General features: G+C 39.3%; 2 protein-coding genes across 2 annotated transcripts; one reads left to right on the top strand and one right to left on the bottom strand.

The window, feature by feature from the left end:
• Window positions 1-960: 960 nt before the first annotated feature.
• On the top strand, window positions 961-1,878 carry LOC121949121 (olfactory receptor 6B1-like). The gene has a single exon (XM_042494728.2). The coding sequence runs from the start codon at window positions 961-963 to the stop codon at window positions 1,876-1,878; it is 918 nt and encodes a 305-aa protein (XP_042350662.2).
• Window positions 1,879-5,214: 3,336 nt separating this feature from the next.
• Window positions 5,215-10,037, bottom strand: LOC121948970 (frizzled-7-A-like). Its single transcript, XM_042494542.2, has one exon. It carries the CDS (start codon window positions 9,526-9,528, stop codon window positions 7,831-7,833), a length of 1,698 nt encoding a protein of 565 aa, XP_042350476.1. The 5' UTR covers window positions 9,529-10,037; the 3' UTR covers window positions 5,215-7,830.
• Between the last annotated feature and the right edge of the window lie 6,145 nt (window positions 10,038-16,182).

A 16,182-nucleotide genomic window follows, 5' to 3' on the forward strand; every position in this document is an offset into this window, starting at 1 on the left:
TCCCACTTTGGTGAATAAAAGATCAGTTGGCTCATAGCTGTGACCCCAGTACCCCCATATTCCCATATACTCTCCTATGAACCTCTCCAAATATGTCAAGAATTGCTTTGCCATCTGATGAAACTGGTAATGTTTTCAAGACATCTATTGCCTTATCCCAAGCAAGGGTCTAAGGAAAGAGGGTATCATATGCTGTACAGATTGGAAAAAATGCTGTGTGGGAAGTACCAAGTATATGACTGGATAAATGTGACTTGTAGTATGCTGCACAAGTTGTGTGAGAGTTGGTGAATGTATGTATAAAGAGGAGAAAGTATAACAAAGGTAAACCTTTAGTGTAAGTGATGTAATGTTTTTGTTTTGGAAAGAAATGTTTTCCCACTTGCTTCTCATCCCAGTCTCTCATTACTCTAGCCCTGCCCAGCCCATCTCTTTGCACGACAAGTGTATAAAGTTCAGTGGAGGTTTTTGTGTTGTTCAGGTGGGAGGGTTACAGCAGCTACCTGGAGGCTTGCATATGTGAGAAACCAGTAATCTGGGAACATATGTGTAAATGTGAATATGAATTGATGTTTATATACTGTATGCTTAATGTTTTTCTTTGAGTAGTGGTATCTATGTCTTGACATTTTGTCCCTTGTGACTGAAAGGACGTGAACAGTTGTCTGCATCATAATCCATTGTCTAAATAAGTGATGTATATTTCTCTATAACTGGTCATTTCTCTTTGTTATTTTGACCAATGTGGTAAACAGACACAGGTGCTGTTGCAAACTGGTATACAAAGATAAGTGTTGTTCAGATTTTGCTCAGTTATAGTAAAGGAACTTTAGATAAACTCATGTGCAGGTAAATGCAGGTAGAATATTTGGGCTGATGCATAATTCAAAAGAAACATAGATAACACTATTACTTTGCTCTGTGTTTCATAGTGTGCCACTCAGATTTCAGAAGAAAGAAATGAAGAATTCAACTGAGATTATGTCCTTTGTGCTGACTGCCTATGGTGACATTGGAAAATTAAAATACCTGTATTTCATTATAATGCTGTTATGGTACATCTCCATATGTGTGGCCAACACAGTTCTTATTGTAGTCATTTATGTGGATAGAAGGTTACATGAGCCGATGTATATATTATTATGTAATTTATTTGTGAATGAAATGGGTGGCAGCACAGCAATTTATCCTCTTCTGCTGTCACAGATGTTTTCAGATACCCATGAAGTGACCCTGCCATGGTGTTTTCTGCAGATGGGTTATCTCTACACATGTGCCTCTGTTGAGTTTTGTAGTTTAGCAGCCATGGCCTACGACAGATATGTCTCTATCTGTCATCCTTTACATTACAATGCAATCATGAACACAGGTAGAGTAGGGATGATCATTCTGCTTATATGGGGATATTCATTTGCTAACTTTCTATTTTCATTTTCATTCATCATCCATTTAACATTTTGTGGAAATGTCATTGACAAAGTGTTTTGTGACCATCACTTAATAATTAAACTTGCATGTTCAGTTTCAGTAATTAACAACATATCTGACCTGCTTTTTGCATTTGTGACTATTGTTATCCCATTTAGTCTTACTTTCATATCTTACGTTAAGATTTTAAATGTTTGTCTAAATACGTCTAAAGAAAACAAGCAAAAAGCCATTTCCACTTGTACACCTCAGGTTGTCTCATTGTCAAACATGTTTGTCGGCAGCATGTTTCACTTTCTGGATTCCAGGTTTGATGTGGCCCTTATACCGGATAAAGCGCGCATTATTTTATCTGTTTATCTACTCATTTGCCAACCAATGATGACCCCCTTTATTTATGGATTTTACCTACCAAAAATAAGACAATCATGTAAACATTTTTTTGTTTGATGAAGAATAATTATATAAGAGTTTGTTGGGGGAAGAATGGGGGGGGGGGGTCTCCAGAATCTGGTTTCAAATTCATAGACAAACACTCTACAAAGCTGCACACATTGTATATTCATACTCTGTTCAAAAGCAGTTTTTGTGATATGCAGATTTTTTTGTTGCAGAGAATTTAATGTGCATTTGTGATGTTAAACCACTGACTTATCTGTAACTCCTACAATGATGAACTTTAAGGAAAACAAAGGTCAGACCAATAACCTATAAGGGGAATTTCAATATTATTACAGCAACCTTAAGTCATTTTAGGGCAGTTGATTAAATAAATGAATATTATGCACATTTACTATGAATTTTGATGAATCAATGCTTTTAGCATCAATCAATAGGCTCATTTCTCAGCTTGGCTGTTGCTAATCGAAGTACACCTCAAGTTCTCTTCTCAACTTAATACTTTTATGTTGTCTGAAAAAAATTCTACTCATAGCATCAGGATTTGAAAATATCAGTCTTTAACAATCTCAAGTGCCGGTGTCACAAATTATAATGAAACAGACAACAATAAATATTGCTCTACCAGTGCTCAAAAACTTCACAAGGTCAGAGATCATTAGATCATAATTGTAAATCTAGTTACTTTCTAAATGGAAACACATTAAAAAATACCCTCCTTTAGGAGCCTAGCTCTTCATAATATGAAACATGGAGTTTCACCCACACCTTGTATTGCACAGGACATCTGTGGTAAATCTAAACACATTATGGGACAAAATATTTGAAATACTCTAGGAGGGGAAAGGGCTTGACAAGGTTCATGTAACAAATTCAATAATGTGGCTAAGTAACAACAAGTAAACATAATTTTGTTGGCTATGTATTTTTAAGTATTTCTATTTGTGACCACAAAAGAGGAGTGCCATTGTTCTCTTTTTTTCCATTTTATTGTTGCGCTTCTGCCAGATATGGATAAAAACTACAACTGTAGTGATGCAGTAATGAAAACTGCAAATGCATTTACTTAAAGGATCTGTATATAACTTTAAGGAAATAGATGTAATATAAGAAGCATGCAGGCACCTAACAGTGGAAGTGGTGGTGAATGAGTGCAACAAACCCTGGACTTTAATGCAGGTATCCGGTGTTTACTTCCTGTCTGAATGTGATGGGGTTTTTTTCTACACCTTACCTTGTGCTTATTCCCCCTAATCTCAACCATCCATGCCAGCATGTGTGTAGTTGATGTTCAGGCATGGCCCTGTGCTGTTGTTGCCTAACATAACCATGTGCTGCGTTTCCCACCATGCGCAAATGCTGACATCACGGTAGCGGCGTCCCAGAACGTAAAACGCAGACACTTAGAGTGTAATATGTAGAAATAGAAGTCCATTGCAAAGTGGCAGTATGTGACAACTTGGGATGAAAACATATTTATTAAAATGTTAAAAATGGCCACAGGCAACATAGCACTGCGTTTAGAGCTGAACCTTGTTTCTATTTATTCCTGCTCCTAGCTTTGAAAGCTGCACAATTTATGAAAAACAGCTGATTTGTGATGTTGAAATGATTGCTGTTGCTGACTGTCAGCAGTTGAGTTGCATTGTGAGTAATGTTGGTGCTGGGGTTTTGACAAAGAAGAAGCATGCGTGAAATAAAAGAAGGCAATATCTCTGATTCAGCTGCATCAGCTTTGGTGCTTTTTTAAAACTATCCGTCATTACATTCCTGAATCATTGTTGGACGTAATGCTAAATCAAAATTGAGTTTTTCCTTGTTTCCCATTACTTCATTCATCCGTCCAACCCTTTCTCCCTTCCTTCCCTTTTTTACAGTAAGATCTTTAGGAGAAATGTTTTGAAGTAAAAGTATCCATTTTACTAATGAAATGTAGTGGATTAAAAGCGAAAGTTGCCAAAAATATAAAAACTCAGGTGTTTATATGCCTACAGACACTCACACATAAAAAACTTTCAGGACTATAATGGAGTATTATTACTTTATAACATTACAACATTGAGTAAATTGAGGCACAACAGAAATGGAAGTGCCTGCTGCACTGGGTAAGAAACCATCTATACAGAAAGTAGTCACTGCAGTACTCACTTATACCACCAGGAAGTGCTGTAGCATTTACAAAATTGGATTCACATTCATTCACATATGGTCCATAATGGAGCAGAGTATTAGAATAAGTAATGAATATTAACTAGTTTTAGCCATGGAGAACCTGTTGAGAAAATTATTCATTTGATGCATATACAAATACCTTTTTTTTAAATGTAAATTTTGTGTATCCCACCCGGTGCATTTGTAATGAGGTACTTTGTTAGATTTAAACATTAATTATCTTGTGCTGCCTAATCTCTGACAGCAGCATAATTTCTGTTTTCAGTCCTGCTCCTTTGCATCTGGTCAACATCAACAGACATTTCTTCTGTTTTACCCCCAGGACGTAACAATATATGTACTTCTCTTTGTCTGACTGTAGAGGATGCTGCAGCATCACAAACTAGTACATTTTGTTGTAAAAAATACAAATAATTTTTACAGACGTGTGGCAGAATATAAACAAAAAACTGTAGTTTGATACTTGTGTTTTTTACTTACTTTACTTTGATGTTTTTATTTATTTATTCATGTCATGGTAATATGCTGAAATGTCATTAAGTAACAGATATTTGGCAGGTAAACAACACCACTATTGTCTCTGACTAGTGTCAGAGAGTCATGTTACTATTTGAAACTGGGGTGGTTTTGGTGAACATGAACAAGCAATGCAGACCCAATACTATGTGAAGTTAGATTCAATATACTGGATTCACATTTACATATAATAACTTGTTACTGTACCATTAAAGCTGCCCACAGTGTTGTATTTATTACCAGAAAAACCTGACTCTAATTTCTTGTTTGTGCACACATACCTGGCCAATAAAGCTAGTAATGAAACACACCAGGTTATTATAAATAACATTTAGCATTGTGGGACTTGTCTTGTTCAGTTATTGAGCAAATGTGCTGCTTACCAGCATCACAATGTTGCCTGTGTGTCGTTGGTGATGTCTACAAAATCATGTGTCCACCTCATGAATGAAAGGTATTTTCACTGGCGTGCCATAAGGTTTAGGTGGGAAGTGAAAGCAATAAGGGCTAAACTCAGTTTAGGCAGTGTATTATTTAACAATAAATACCATGCGTATGTTGGCAAAATAATCTGAACTCAAGGTCTACTTACTCTGAAATTGAGATTGTTTTGTCAACTGCTGTTTCCAAGGTCAAGAATTTACTGTTGATCAACTTGCACACGTTCACCTCTGAACACAAACGACAGGGATCAATGAATTACAAACCTTATCGTTTTTATTCAAACTGTACACATACAACAGGCTTAACTTGTTTTAAAAAAAAAAAAGTAAAAAAGACAAAAATGAGTATCCCCATAAATACAATATGCCTTTTACAAAACAGTATGTGTGTACTTGGTAGGTTGCATATGTTCCAATAAAAACAAACACACACACACACTGATATTCCTTCTGAAACCTTAATACAGGACAAACACATTAGTTTAGTGTCATTGACACTGGCAGATCTCAGCTGCCTGAAGGCAATTACACTGAATACTTTTGCCTTGTTAGGTTAAAACATGGACGAGATGTTTTGTGGAGTGTTGACCTGTTTCCTAACTCAGTCCTACGTACTCATTTTAACTGGGGTTTGAGGTATGTAGTACATTCACATAGGAAATGTGACACATCTTGTACACAAATTGCTTCAACAGTATACTATGACAATTTAGTGTATTTTTAGTGTAGTTTCTAGAGTTAGTATGTGTGAATGCAGGACACAGCTTTGTAGATTTAAATAACTAGAATATCGGGTATATAAGGCCATAATGTTGAGTTTACCCTAATTGCTGCAAGGAGTTTCCATTATCATTTACAAATGATGTAGGTAGAGAAAATGTGATCTATGACAAGAACCTTCTGTCAGACATGCTGCCTTGTAGCCGACTCCCCTAGGATAAAACATGCTTCTTTGCTCAGGTTTCCCCATAAGATCTCCTGCTGATTGTTATGATATAGTCATAGGAATAAAGTGAAGTTTGCCGATCCAGTTCAAGCCATGTTCTGCATGCATCAGAGGACCATTGATGGGACTAAATCACTGGTTGCCATTTTTCATTGAGGCTATTGTCACCAATACTGTATTCAGGACTGTTGAGAGGTTACATTATTATACTAAATTTAGTGTTTTCTCACTTGAATTTGAGTTTCCACTAATATTGCAAAACTACTTAGATTTCAGAAAAAAATGAACAGTCTGAATACTGAAATACACTTTTGTATTGTTTTATTTTCAAGAATGGCACATTTAGTTGACAGTTTACCTTGCGTGGTATTCAAATGTTTCCAGTGAATTTTAAATATGTATATTGAACTAATCATTAGGTTGTGGGTGATCAATTTCAACAATTATGTTGTAGTGATTGGCTATATTGTCTCCAGTGATTTGGTCCCAGATAAAATTCTCCAACTCTGCTTAACACTGCACAGTGTTTCTTCAACCCTCTCTCCAAAGACAGAAAAAAAAATCCACATGGTTGTGACTTTTGACCTCCTTCCTGGTATTTCCATGATTTAGAACAGCAAACATCAGACCTGTTTCTACACGGAGAAAAAAATAAATGCAGTTTCTCTGTTTTGAAGGCTTCAGTAAGGTAGCCCAGACACTAAAATAAAGATTCATTAAAACTCCAAAATGTTCGGCCCGCTTGTAAAAACCATGTAACACTTACGGCAGATTCAGTTACACTGGGATGAACACAAGCATGGATGTGTACAGTCATCTTTATCCAGGATAAAATAACATCAGAAATCCTGAGCAACCATTTCCAACTGGTGTGGATTAAATCTAGATCCTTGAAATGGTGCTTTGGATGTCTTAAAAGCTTAAAAGTCTTTTTGATGGGGAGGGGTCCAACAGTTGAGAGACCACACACAGTGACAAACAATGAGCTGTTGTGTCTTCATTGCAGAGAGTGGAGGCGCATATGTGTGTGTGTGGTCTCTAAAACTGTTTGATCCAGGTCATCCTGTAGTGAATCAGTCATTTTTAACACTATTAACCTTAAGGATAGCTGTGCAAACCGATACATAACTTCATTCACCTTCGGAGTGAACATTCAATACAGAGGCAAATACTCGACAGTTAAAAAAACTAAAAAATGAAGTTAAAAAAAAAGGGTTTGATTTCTGGGCAGCCACTTGGCACATAATGGCATGGAGTCACAAGTTGGTGGACTTTCTTTTAGATTAAAACAGGCAAGATTGTGCTCTGCAATATCTAAAACACATTTAAAGCATTCAGTCTTAAGCTAAAGCAGAGTAACATAAAATGTACATGTATAATGCAGGCATCTCTAATAAATGAATTCACAGTCAGAGGGTGTGGCAGCGATCTAACCTTTGACCTCCTTCCTGCAGCATGGACAAAAGGCCACACTTGCTTGACCCATCAGTCTTTTCTGTTTCGGTGTTTTCCACTGGGAAGCTCTCATCAGAGTAGACAGGAGGAGTACATTCAAATTGCAATATTTGGGATATAATCAATAATATGAGGGGAGTTTCATATTGAAAATAACCTCAGCAATCCAGCATTGCAGTCCAGGGACCAGTATGGCCATTTTAACCAGTTTATCATCCAAAGATGCAAAAGCCAGGAGTGTAGGGGTTATCCGTTGATGACAAAAAAACAAAAAATGAATTGAAAATTCATCCAACTTGTATTGAATATAGCTCAAAGTTCAGTTGTGTGTCCAAAAACCTGAATTGCAGTCACAACCTGAAAAAACATTTTTTAAAAAAGTCCAAAAATATTGTTTAAAATGAAAGCTATTTGACCTCATTTACATGGTTGTTATATCCAAACTCTGTGGCTTAGTAACTTCCTAAAAATTCACACTGTTGTCTCTCCATGGTTACCGTTGCTCAGCCGCTTGTAGAACCGCCGCCATGATTGAAGAGTCTTCCCGGACCAGACCCAGAAACCCGAGGTGATCCCAACTATCATGGTCATCAGGTATTTGATCATGAACACTGTGAAGTCCGGGGTCATGTGGGCGAAATTATGCACCGGGCAGGGCACGGCGAATCGCTTGCAGGTCTGCATGTGCCATGTCAGCTGCCAGTGCTCCCTGAAGGCCTGCTCGTAGAAGTAACATGCAATCACAATGGTGGCCGGTACCGTGTAGAGCACGCTGAACACACCGATCCGCACCATCAACTTCTCCAGTTTCTCTGTCTTGGTGCCGTCATGCTTCATGATGGTGCGGATCCGGAAAAGGGACACAAAGCCAGCCAAAAGGAAGGATGTGCCAATGAACAGGTAGACAAAAAGCGGAGCCAGGACGAAGCCACGGAGAGCATCCACGTTGAAGATGCCAACAAAACACACCCCAGTGAGGACGTCACCATCCACCTGGCCCATGGCAAGGATGGTGATGGTTTTAATGGCCGGGACAGCCCATGCAGCCAGATGGAAGTATTGGGAGTTGGCTTCAATTGCCTCATGTCCCCATTTCATCCCAGCTGAGAGGAACCAAGTCAGGGACAAAATCACCCACCAGATGGAGCTGGCCATACCAAAAAAGTACAACACCATGAAGAGGATGGTGCACCCCTCCTTTTTGGTCCCCTGAACCACTGTCCTGTAGCCATCTTCCTTTAGTTGAGCACAAACAACTTTGTCCTCCAGGAAAAACCCAGCAGCATAGGCAACAGCCACCATGAAATAACACCCAGATAAGAAGATGATGGGCCTCTCGGGGTACCTAAATCTCCTCATGTCCACTAAATAAGTGAGCACTGTGAATAAGGTGCTCACACAGCACAGAATGGACCAGATCCCAACCCACAAGCGGCCAAATTTTACTTCATCCTCTCGGAAATACATGATGCCAGTTGGTTTAGTGGGCTCACATGGTGCTCCGCAGTCATTGACCCCCATAAATCGGTAGCCCAGGTAGGAAGGCACCTCTAGCTGGAGGGGGCAGGAGAACTGGTGGTACTGGTTGTGTTGCGGCGGGCGTTGGTTGGGTCGGCCGATGTTTGGGGGAGGGGTCACATAATCGGGTGCATACGGGGAAGACGAGGAGGCCGGGCTGCTGGGTTCGGACGTGTTCTGACCGACGCAGATCTCACCGGCTCCGTGGACGGGGAAAGCCTCGCAGCGGAGCCGCTCCGGCCACTGGAAGCCGAATTTGTTCATGAGGGCTTCACATCCTTGCCGTGCACGCTCACACAGGGACCGACAAGGGGGGATGGCCTGCTCCAGCACTGTGCAGACTGGTGCATACATGGAGCAGAGAAAGAACTTGAGTTCCGCAGAGCACTGGACCTTAACCAGAGGGTAGAACTGGTGCACCTCCAGTCCGGCGTCCTCCTGGTTTGTGTGGCCCAGGAGGTTCGGCATGATGGTCTGGTTGTAGGCGATGTCGGTGCAAAGCGGGATGGAAATGGGCTGGCAGAACCCGTGTTCTGGTACAGAAATCCCACTCTCACTGTTGTAATGTTGAGCAGATGAGAAAGACAGCCCGCACACAAGCCACATGATCCGCAGCAACACGGAGCCAGTGGTGGACCTGGCCGCCGCCATAGTTGAGGAGGAGGGGGGAGGGAAGGAAAAACTTTGATCCAAGTAGGGCGACTTGAAAACGGTTGAAAAGCAAAGAAAATCTACATGAAATGCCGCAACACTTATCTTGTAGTCCGAGTATTTCGAGTAGAAGTCGTCGCAATCGTCTTTTCCTCGTGTTTTATGAAGATAAATCCAAGTGAAACGTTCGTCGTGTCATGACTTCTTGATGGTCTTTGTAAGTGACTCCAAGCAGCCCACTCTCACTCCCGACCCGGTGAAAATAACACTCAAAGTCCCATTTTCTCAAAGTAATGAAAACCCAAGTTAGTCCAGCGCGTCAAACACTCGAGCGTTGCTACTTTGGCTCAAACGAAGAAGCGTTTAAAAGTTAAGAAAGTCTTATATTTCCATCGTTTTTCGACCTGACTTCACACAGAGCGTCGGTTCACATGCTGAGCGGTTGGAAGTCCAGAGGCTCGCTCTCCTCACTCCGTGCAGATTCCACCGGTTTCCAGGCACCCCCTTCATTCACAAGACCCTCCGACAGAACGCAGGGCGCCTTGAAACCGAAGCCGCGTCTCAGCCAATCCCAGCGTTTGTTTTCCTATAGGACTCCTTCTTGATTGGCCCTTACTCCCCATAGAAAGAAAATGTGTTACAGTAATTACATTATACCAGAGGTTAGAGAAATAATCATTTAATGAAGTTAAGTTAGTTTTTTTCAAAACAATTTGCCTTCTGCTGCATTTTACAGATCTCTTGAATATCCTAGATAACACGAATTTGCGTGATTTTCTTGCTGTTACTATGACAAAGAAAAAAAACATGCGTTTTACATGATCTTAACACAGTCATGTCCAAATTGTGGTCCAGGACAAATTGTGGCCCTTAGACTGATTTTAAACAGTCCTTTGCTAGTCTTTCAAAATATACTATATTATTCCTACTTAACAGAATATTGATGAATCAAGCAAGATCACTTTACATTTATTTTCAGTCACTCCACAATGGCAGGACCATCAAACCGTTTGTAAACATGCACCAAGTAGTAACTACATTGAACACTTTTTCACTGAAAGATAAAACAGTAAAGTTTGTGTTGTATATATGTATTTTTTTAAGTGAACCATGTGATGCAAGTAGCAGCTGGCCCCTATGTATTTTTCACATTCGCTTATCGGGCCCCCATTCAAAAAAAGTTTCAACACCCCTGCCTTAATACATTTGTCAACTATTAAATCATTGTACTTCTTTCTTTCTTGTTTATTTTCTTTATTTTTACTGAATAGTTTGTACTCATTCATTCATTGAAAAACAAAGCAAGCTGTACCACTTATGAATTGAATGTTTAAAAAAAAGTACAGATGAAAGTGCAAAGTTAAAACATATTTCAAGTGAAAATATTAGTGTAGAATATACTCCGAGTGAAATTTAATGTGTAACTTTTGTTGAGATGATAAAAACACACATCATATGAATCTTTGGAAATTCTAAATAAAGTGCATAAAGCATTAACCATACTATATCGATTGTACGCACTGGTAATCGGTTGTTATTAGCATATACTTTATACTTTATTGGCGTGCACCTATTTGCACCTTCCTTGCACTGTATATTGCATGCTTTGTACCTGCACTCCGCTAACTTTGCTGTGCAGCACTTGCAAAACAATTAACCCCAGGATAAATGAAGTCTTGTCTTATCTTATCTTATCTTATCTTATCTTATCTTATCTTATCTTATCTTATCTTATCTTATCTTATCTTATCTTATCTTATCTTATTTTAAAACAGAGGCTTTCTCTATTGCTACCCGCATCTAATATTTTTTCAGTAATTCAAGTAATGTTAATAAATGCAATAGCTGTTAAGTATGATTATCGGGTATATAAACACAGTATTGTCAGGTTACCCATTTTGGCAGGTCAACTGCTCAGTTTCTAATGCCTGTAAAAAATAATCTGCATGATGCGAGAGAGCAGCAGGTTTAAACACATTATTCCATAACTTCATTCCATAACTTTCTGCTTTTATCGTGCCACATCTTCTACATAAGCAGTCACACCCCAACAGAGAGTTGTGTTTACGTCTGTTTAAGTTTAAAGCTTTCACCCATCTACATTATATAAATGTGCAGCTGTGAGGTTGCGCTCTCTCCATCTCCTCACAGAATCTCTACACACACAGTCACTCACTGTGTGCAGGACATGTAAACACATTGCAGTGCAGTGAGCAAACCATGAAAAAAAAACCCCTAAATGGATTCCAGCGTCTTAACCGCTCGACCACAGAGAGCACCACAAGTACCTGTTGCTGTTTACTGCTTAAAGGGTTTCATTGCAAACAATCGGATGCACAACTGATCTGTATAATTATGGGAATTAACAACATCAACAGTCCAGGCGGCAGCAAATTGAATTGACAGCATGATCGATCTGCCCACAGCACAGGCGACCTAAGTGTGGGAGGTTTAGGAGGTTGGCCTCTCTGCATTTGGTGTGTTTCTACCCTGAGTGGGATAAAAGAGGGTGGGGGAAGGTTTGGGTGGGGGAGGGGACAGGAAGAAGAGAGAAGGTCGAAGAGGGCAGGGGGAGAAAGAGAAGGAGAGGGAGCAGGAAGAGAACCAAAAGGAAAAGTCAGTAGAGTTCCCTGCTGTAAACTGGCCTGCAAAAAGAAAGCCAGTTAGCAAGTTACACTGGAACAGGCCAGTAGGCTAATCTAGTACGCTAATCTGGGTTTCTCACCTACCACAGAGTGATAATTATCCAAAAACTGAATCAGACAAAATGTTATTCCTAGTCCTTAGGAATCTTTGTGTTGCCTGTGACATGGTTGACCGTAATACAACTAAAAAGACTTGGACGGGGGGTTGGACTACTTTGTCTCATTCAGAAACTACAGTCCTGTAAAGAGTCTTTTTACAAGAACAAATACGAGACTAAAACTGTGGCCAGGCGGCTAAACAATGAGCTGAAACTTGTTATAAAGCTCTGAAAAGCCGAGGAGAGCTGCAGATTGAGATGATAATTCTTGGTAGGTTCATCACTGCAGGTGACCCCTTTCACATTGTTTTCACATTTTTATCTGACACTATCTTTTTAAACCAATTATAGCCACTTTAACATCCTTAAAACTAGATTTCAGACTTTTATATTCTCCACTGCCTCTGGCTGAATCTTCTGTACTCACCATTTTCACTTTCATGAATTCCCTCTTTATTTCTCTCCCTTTTATCTTATAAAAAAAATCATTTTACTTAGAAATTTTCAAGGGATTTTTTTTATGCAACCTGGAACTGTGTTCAATGAAACTATGAATAATCTTGAGTTGCCAGTTAAATAAAATGCAGACAGATATGTTTTTTCCTTGAGTGATTTTGTAGATGAAATAAGTCTAAAACCTTATTAACAGCTGTGTCTTTTTATATATGCCCAACTTGTGTTTCTAATATGCAAACTGACCTCAATCTCATCCTAATCAGCAATACACTGATTACTGAAAGCAGATTGTATTGATGAGCAAAAGTCGTGGAGGTTGGTCAACAGGACGGGAAATGTATTCAATGTGGTGTCTGGCTGTAAACAGTTTGTTCACTTTCTAGGCTGGGAGCTTTCCTAGGATGCTTTGTAGAGACACAGCCACCATGGGGGCCAAATCTGTGACCTCTTTTTTTAAAAAGGGCATTATGATTACACAAATATATGAGCTGAATGACACAGAGACTGTAGCATGGAGCTTGAAATTAAATTATCAATCTGAGGAATGTGGAAAATTTGGTGGCAACGCTTCTGATTTGAGGATTGGTTTCACTGGTCAGGTAACGCCTTGATATATAGAGCTAATGGGCAGCTGTGTAATAATTAACGACCCTGGCTGTTAAAGCTATTCATTAAGAATGTTGTCAGCACACACTATTGATTAACAATGATGTTAGTACACTGATTTCCCAGGAGAATAGTGGACATATCACTGTCTAAATGTCCATCCCAGTCAGCAGAAGAAAATGTTGACATTGTATGTTTCTGCAAACCATTTATACATTCCATTTGTATGTTTCAAACGTATCATATCAATGTTTCTTTAGTGTCGAGTTCTGATTGCTTGTACATAAGTTGACTTTATTATCAGGAAGTGGAGGGGATGGTGTGACACTGGCTGTAGACCACTGATCAAGACAAACAAACAGAACCAGTTATTTTTTGTGAAAAAAAAAAAAAAGCATATCGAGCTGATTGTGCCACTCAAACAGGGTGTTTTAGGCAAAAACATTATCTTTTCCTAACCATAAACAAGTGGTTTTTGTGCCCACGCATAACCTTACGTTAACAACAATGTCATACAAAGTTTCACCATATCTTCTTCTTAAACAAATTATGTACAAATGTCATTTATCCATTGTATGCAGAAATATTCAATACCAACAATTATTCTGGCAATTGTGTTTGAATGTCTCAGCCCACAAAACCAGTGATGTCAGACACCACAGATTAATAAAAACAAGGGTTATTAGATGGGTCAGTGGATGGATAGTTTTTGGTGGGCTGCCACGGCTATGACGTATGAACATACCAGTGAAGAATTACAAAATAATTATAATTAATCTGGTGTCATTCATAAGATTGCTTGAGAAATTTATTTCATTATCTTGCTACATTTGCATAGTGTACATGCTAAACATTATTACGGTATGTAACCAGGACTTTCCTCTGTTGTTCTTTAATGTGTGCATGTGCAGGTACAGCCATGACATGTCAGGTCAGCATCAAGCAGCGCCCTCCGGGGCTGAAAAATGAAGCCCACTCGGAAGTCCCAAAAACTGCAGTTCCTTGATCAGCCACTTGAGGCTGGCTCCAGAGGTGAGTAAATCCTCATTTGAACCCCCCCCCCCCACACACACACACACACACCGTTGACATTTTATTAAGGCTTAAAGTTATGCATAATCAAGTGGTCACCTCTAATTGGTGACCACTAATTTGGAGGATAATTTATGGTAATACCAGACTTTCATGCATATGATAATAACAATATGTTTGACAAACACAGGGACAAACATGTAAACACTCATACATTCATACAACATACATTCAATTTACAGTTAAGAATGGAGGCGAGATGATGGTGTTTTAAATGAGCTTTAAACTACTTTGATCTCTGTCTGCCTCTTACACACACGCACTCACACACTTGTCGTTTCTCCCTGCAGTGTAAAACACAGCAGTTAGTAGCCACACCAGGTCAAATGGACACACTTCATCATGTTTTAACTGTAGCCGTTTGTTTGTGTGTGTTTATGTGGATAGTGTCTGCAGTGGTCAAGCAGATGTGGGCAGTTCAGCAGGTTTCCAGACAGTCAGTCACTGTTTGGACTGCGGTGTGCTGCAGCTGGACATCTGCTGGAGAGAAAGAAAAAACGGTTACACAAACAACAACTAGATTTACAGTAGACCAAGGTGAAATAAACAAAAACAAAAAAGATTTTCATGGTTTGGACTGTGCTTGCTCAGTACAAGTACAGCCAGAAGCGTGACCGCCATGCAAAGTATGTGAGCTACCGTGCGAAACCTAATACTGAACAACTATTTAGATGTGGAGTCGAGGTGGAAAAACACAAGCCTTTTTGTTTGGTCTGAGGAGGTTTTCAAATTTGAGGATGGCTTACAGGACATGTTGGCTGACCAAGTTGGTCTAACCAGCATTAAGTGTTTCTGAGGAGGGAGATGAAACAATTTTAATGCACCATGTCAGTTTATGTTTATGCTTTAATCTATATGTGTTTCATTATGAGTTGTGAGATGTGATTTTTATGTAAGTTAAATGATCTTTTAACCTTTACTTCTGGTTTTGCTTTTAATGCTGCAGCATCATTCTCCTGCTGTCTACATTCACTTTTTAAAGTTTCAAATGTGAAATGATAAACATTGCAATTTCATTTGCATTTGTTTAGAATTTGTCATCACCAAAAGCTTAAAAAAAGGTTCTGAATGGACTACTTGCTACAAAAAATGTGTTGACCATCAACATTTCGTGGTTTAAAAATCTGACCCAACTGATTCTGCAATTACACAGCCCAGTTTTAAGATTTAAGTCTTCTGTGAGATTAAAGTGACTATAATGTATATTTTTATATTGACAGTGATTTACATGACCATATCTAAAAGTTTTTGCTAGGAGTGACGAACCCACAGATAATTTTTATCTATCTCTGCTGCTTCCCTCAGCTCGATGAAGCTGCAGGCTTGCTCTGACTTTCAACTCATTTTTTCTTCTGTCCGACCCGTGACTTTGCTGTTCTGTTTTTATTCACTCACACCACTCCCAAGTGCTGCAGCAGTTAGCGACTAGTTGGTAAACTTATACCCCACCAAAATTAGCATGTATTTGCAAGTTTTTCAAACGTGGAAATCCTGCTAAAAATAGGCCATACATTCCTTTACCATTACCACTAGATGAGTATGTCACGTGTGTCACATTTGATGTAACAAACATGCCAGAAAACCGGTTAGTGCAAAGTAAAGAGCAGCATGGAGGCCCGTGAATGTTATGGTGGTTACTTATTTTTTAAATCTTTTACTTATTCAGTCTGTCTTTGCAGTGTAAGCTAATTTGAAACAATGTTCGCTCCCTGCTTGGACGGACACAGTCCAAATTTGTGGCAGTCCATCATTGCATA

This window comes from Plectropomus leopardus, chromosome 10 (assembly GCF_026936395.1).
Source record: "Plectropomus leopardus strain MGB_pleo_1.0 chromosome 10, ASM2693639v1, whole genome shotgun sequence".
Lineage (NCBI taxonomy): Eukaryota > Metazoa > Chordata > Actinopteri > Perciformes > Serranidae > Plectropomus > Plectropomus leopardus.

Coding starts and splice junctions, on each gene's coding strand:
- LOC121949121 (XM_042494728.2), top strand. CDS start 961: ATGAAGAATTCAACTGAGATTATGTCCTTTGTGCTGACTGCCTATGGT.
- LOC121948970 (XM_042494542.2), bottom strand. CDS start 9,528: ATGGCGGCGGCCAGGTCCACCACTGGCTCCGTGTTGCTGCGGATCATG.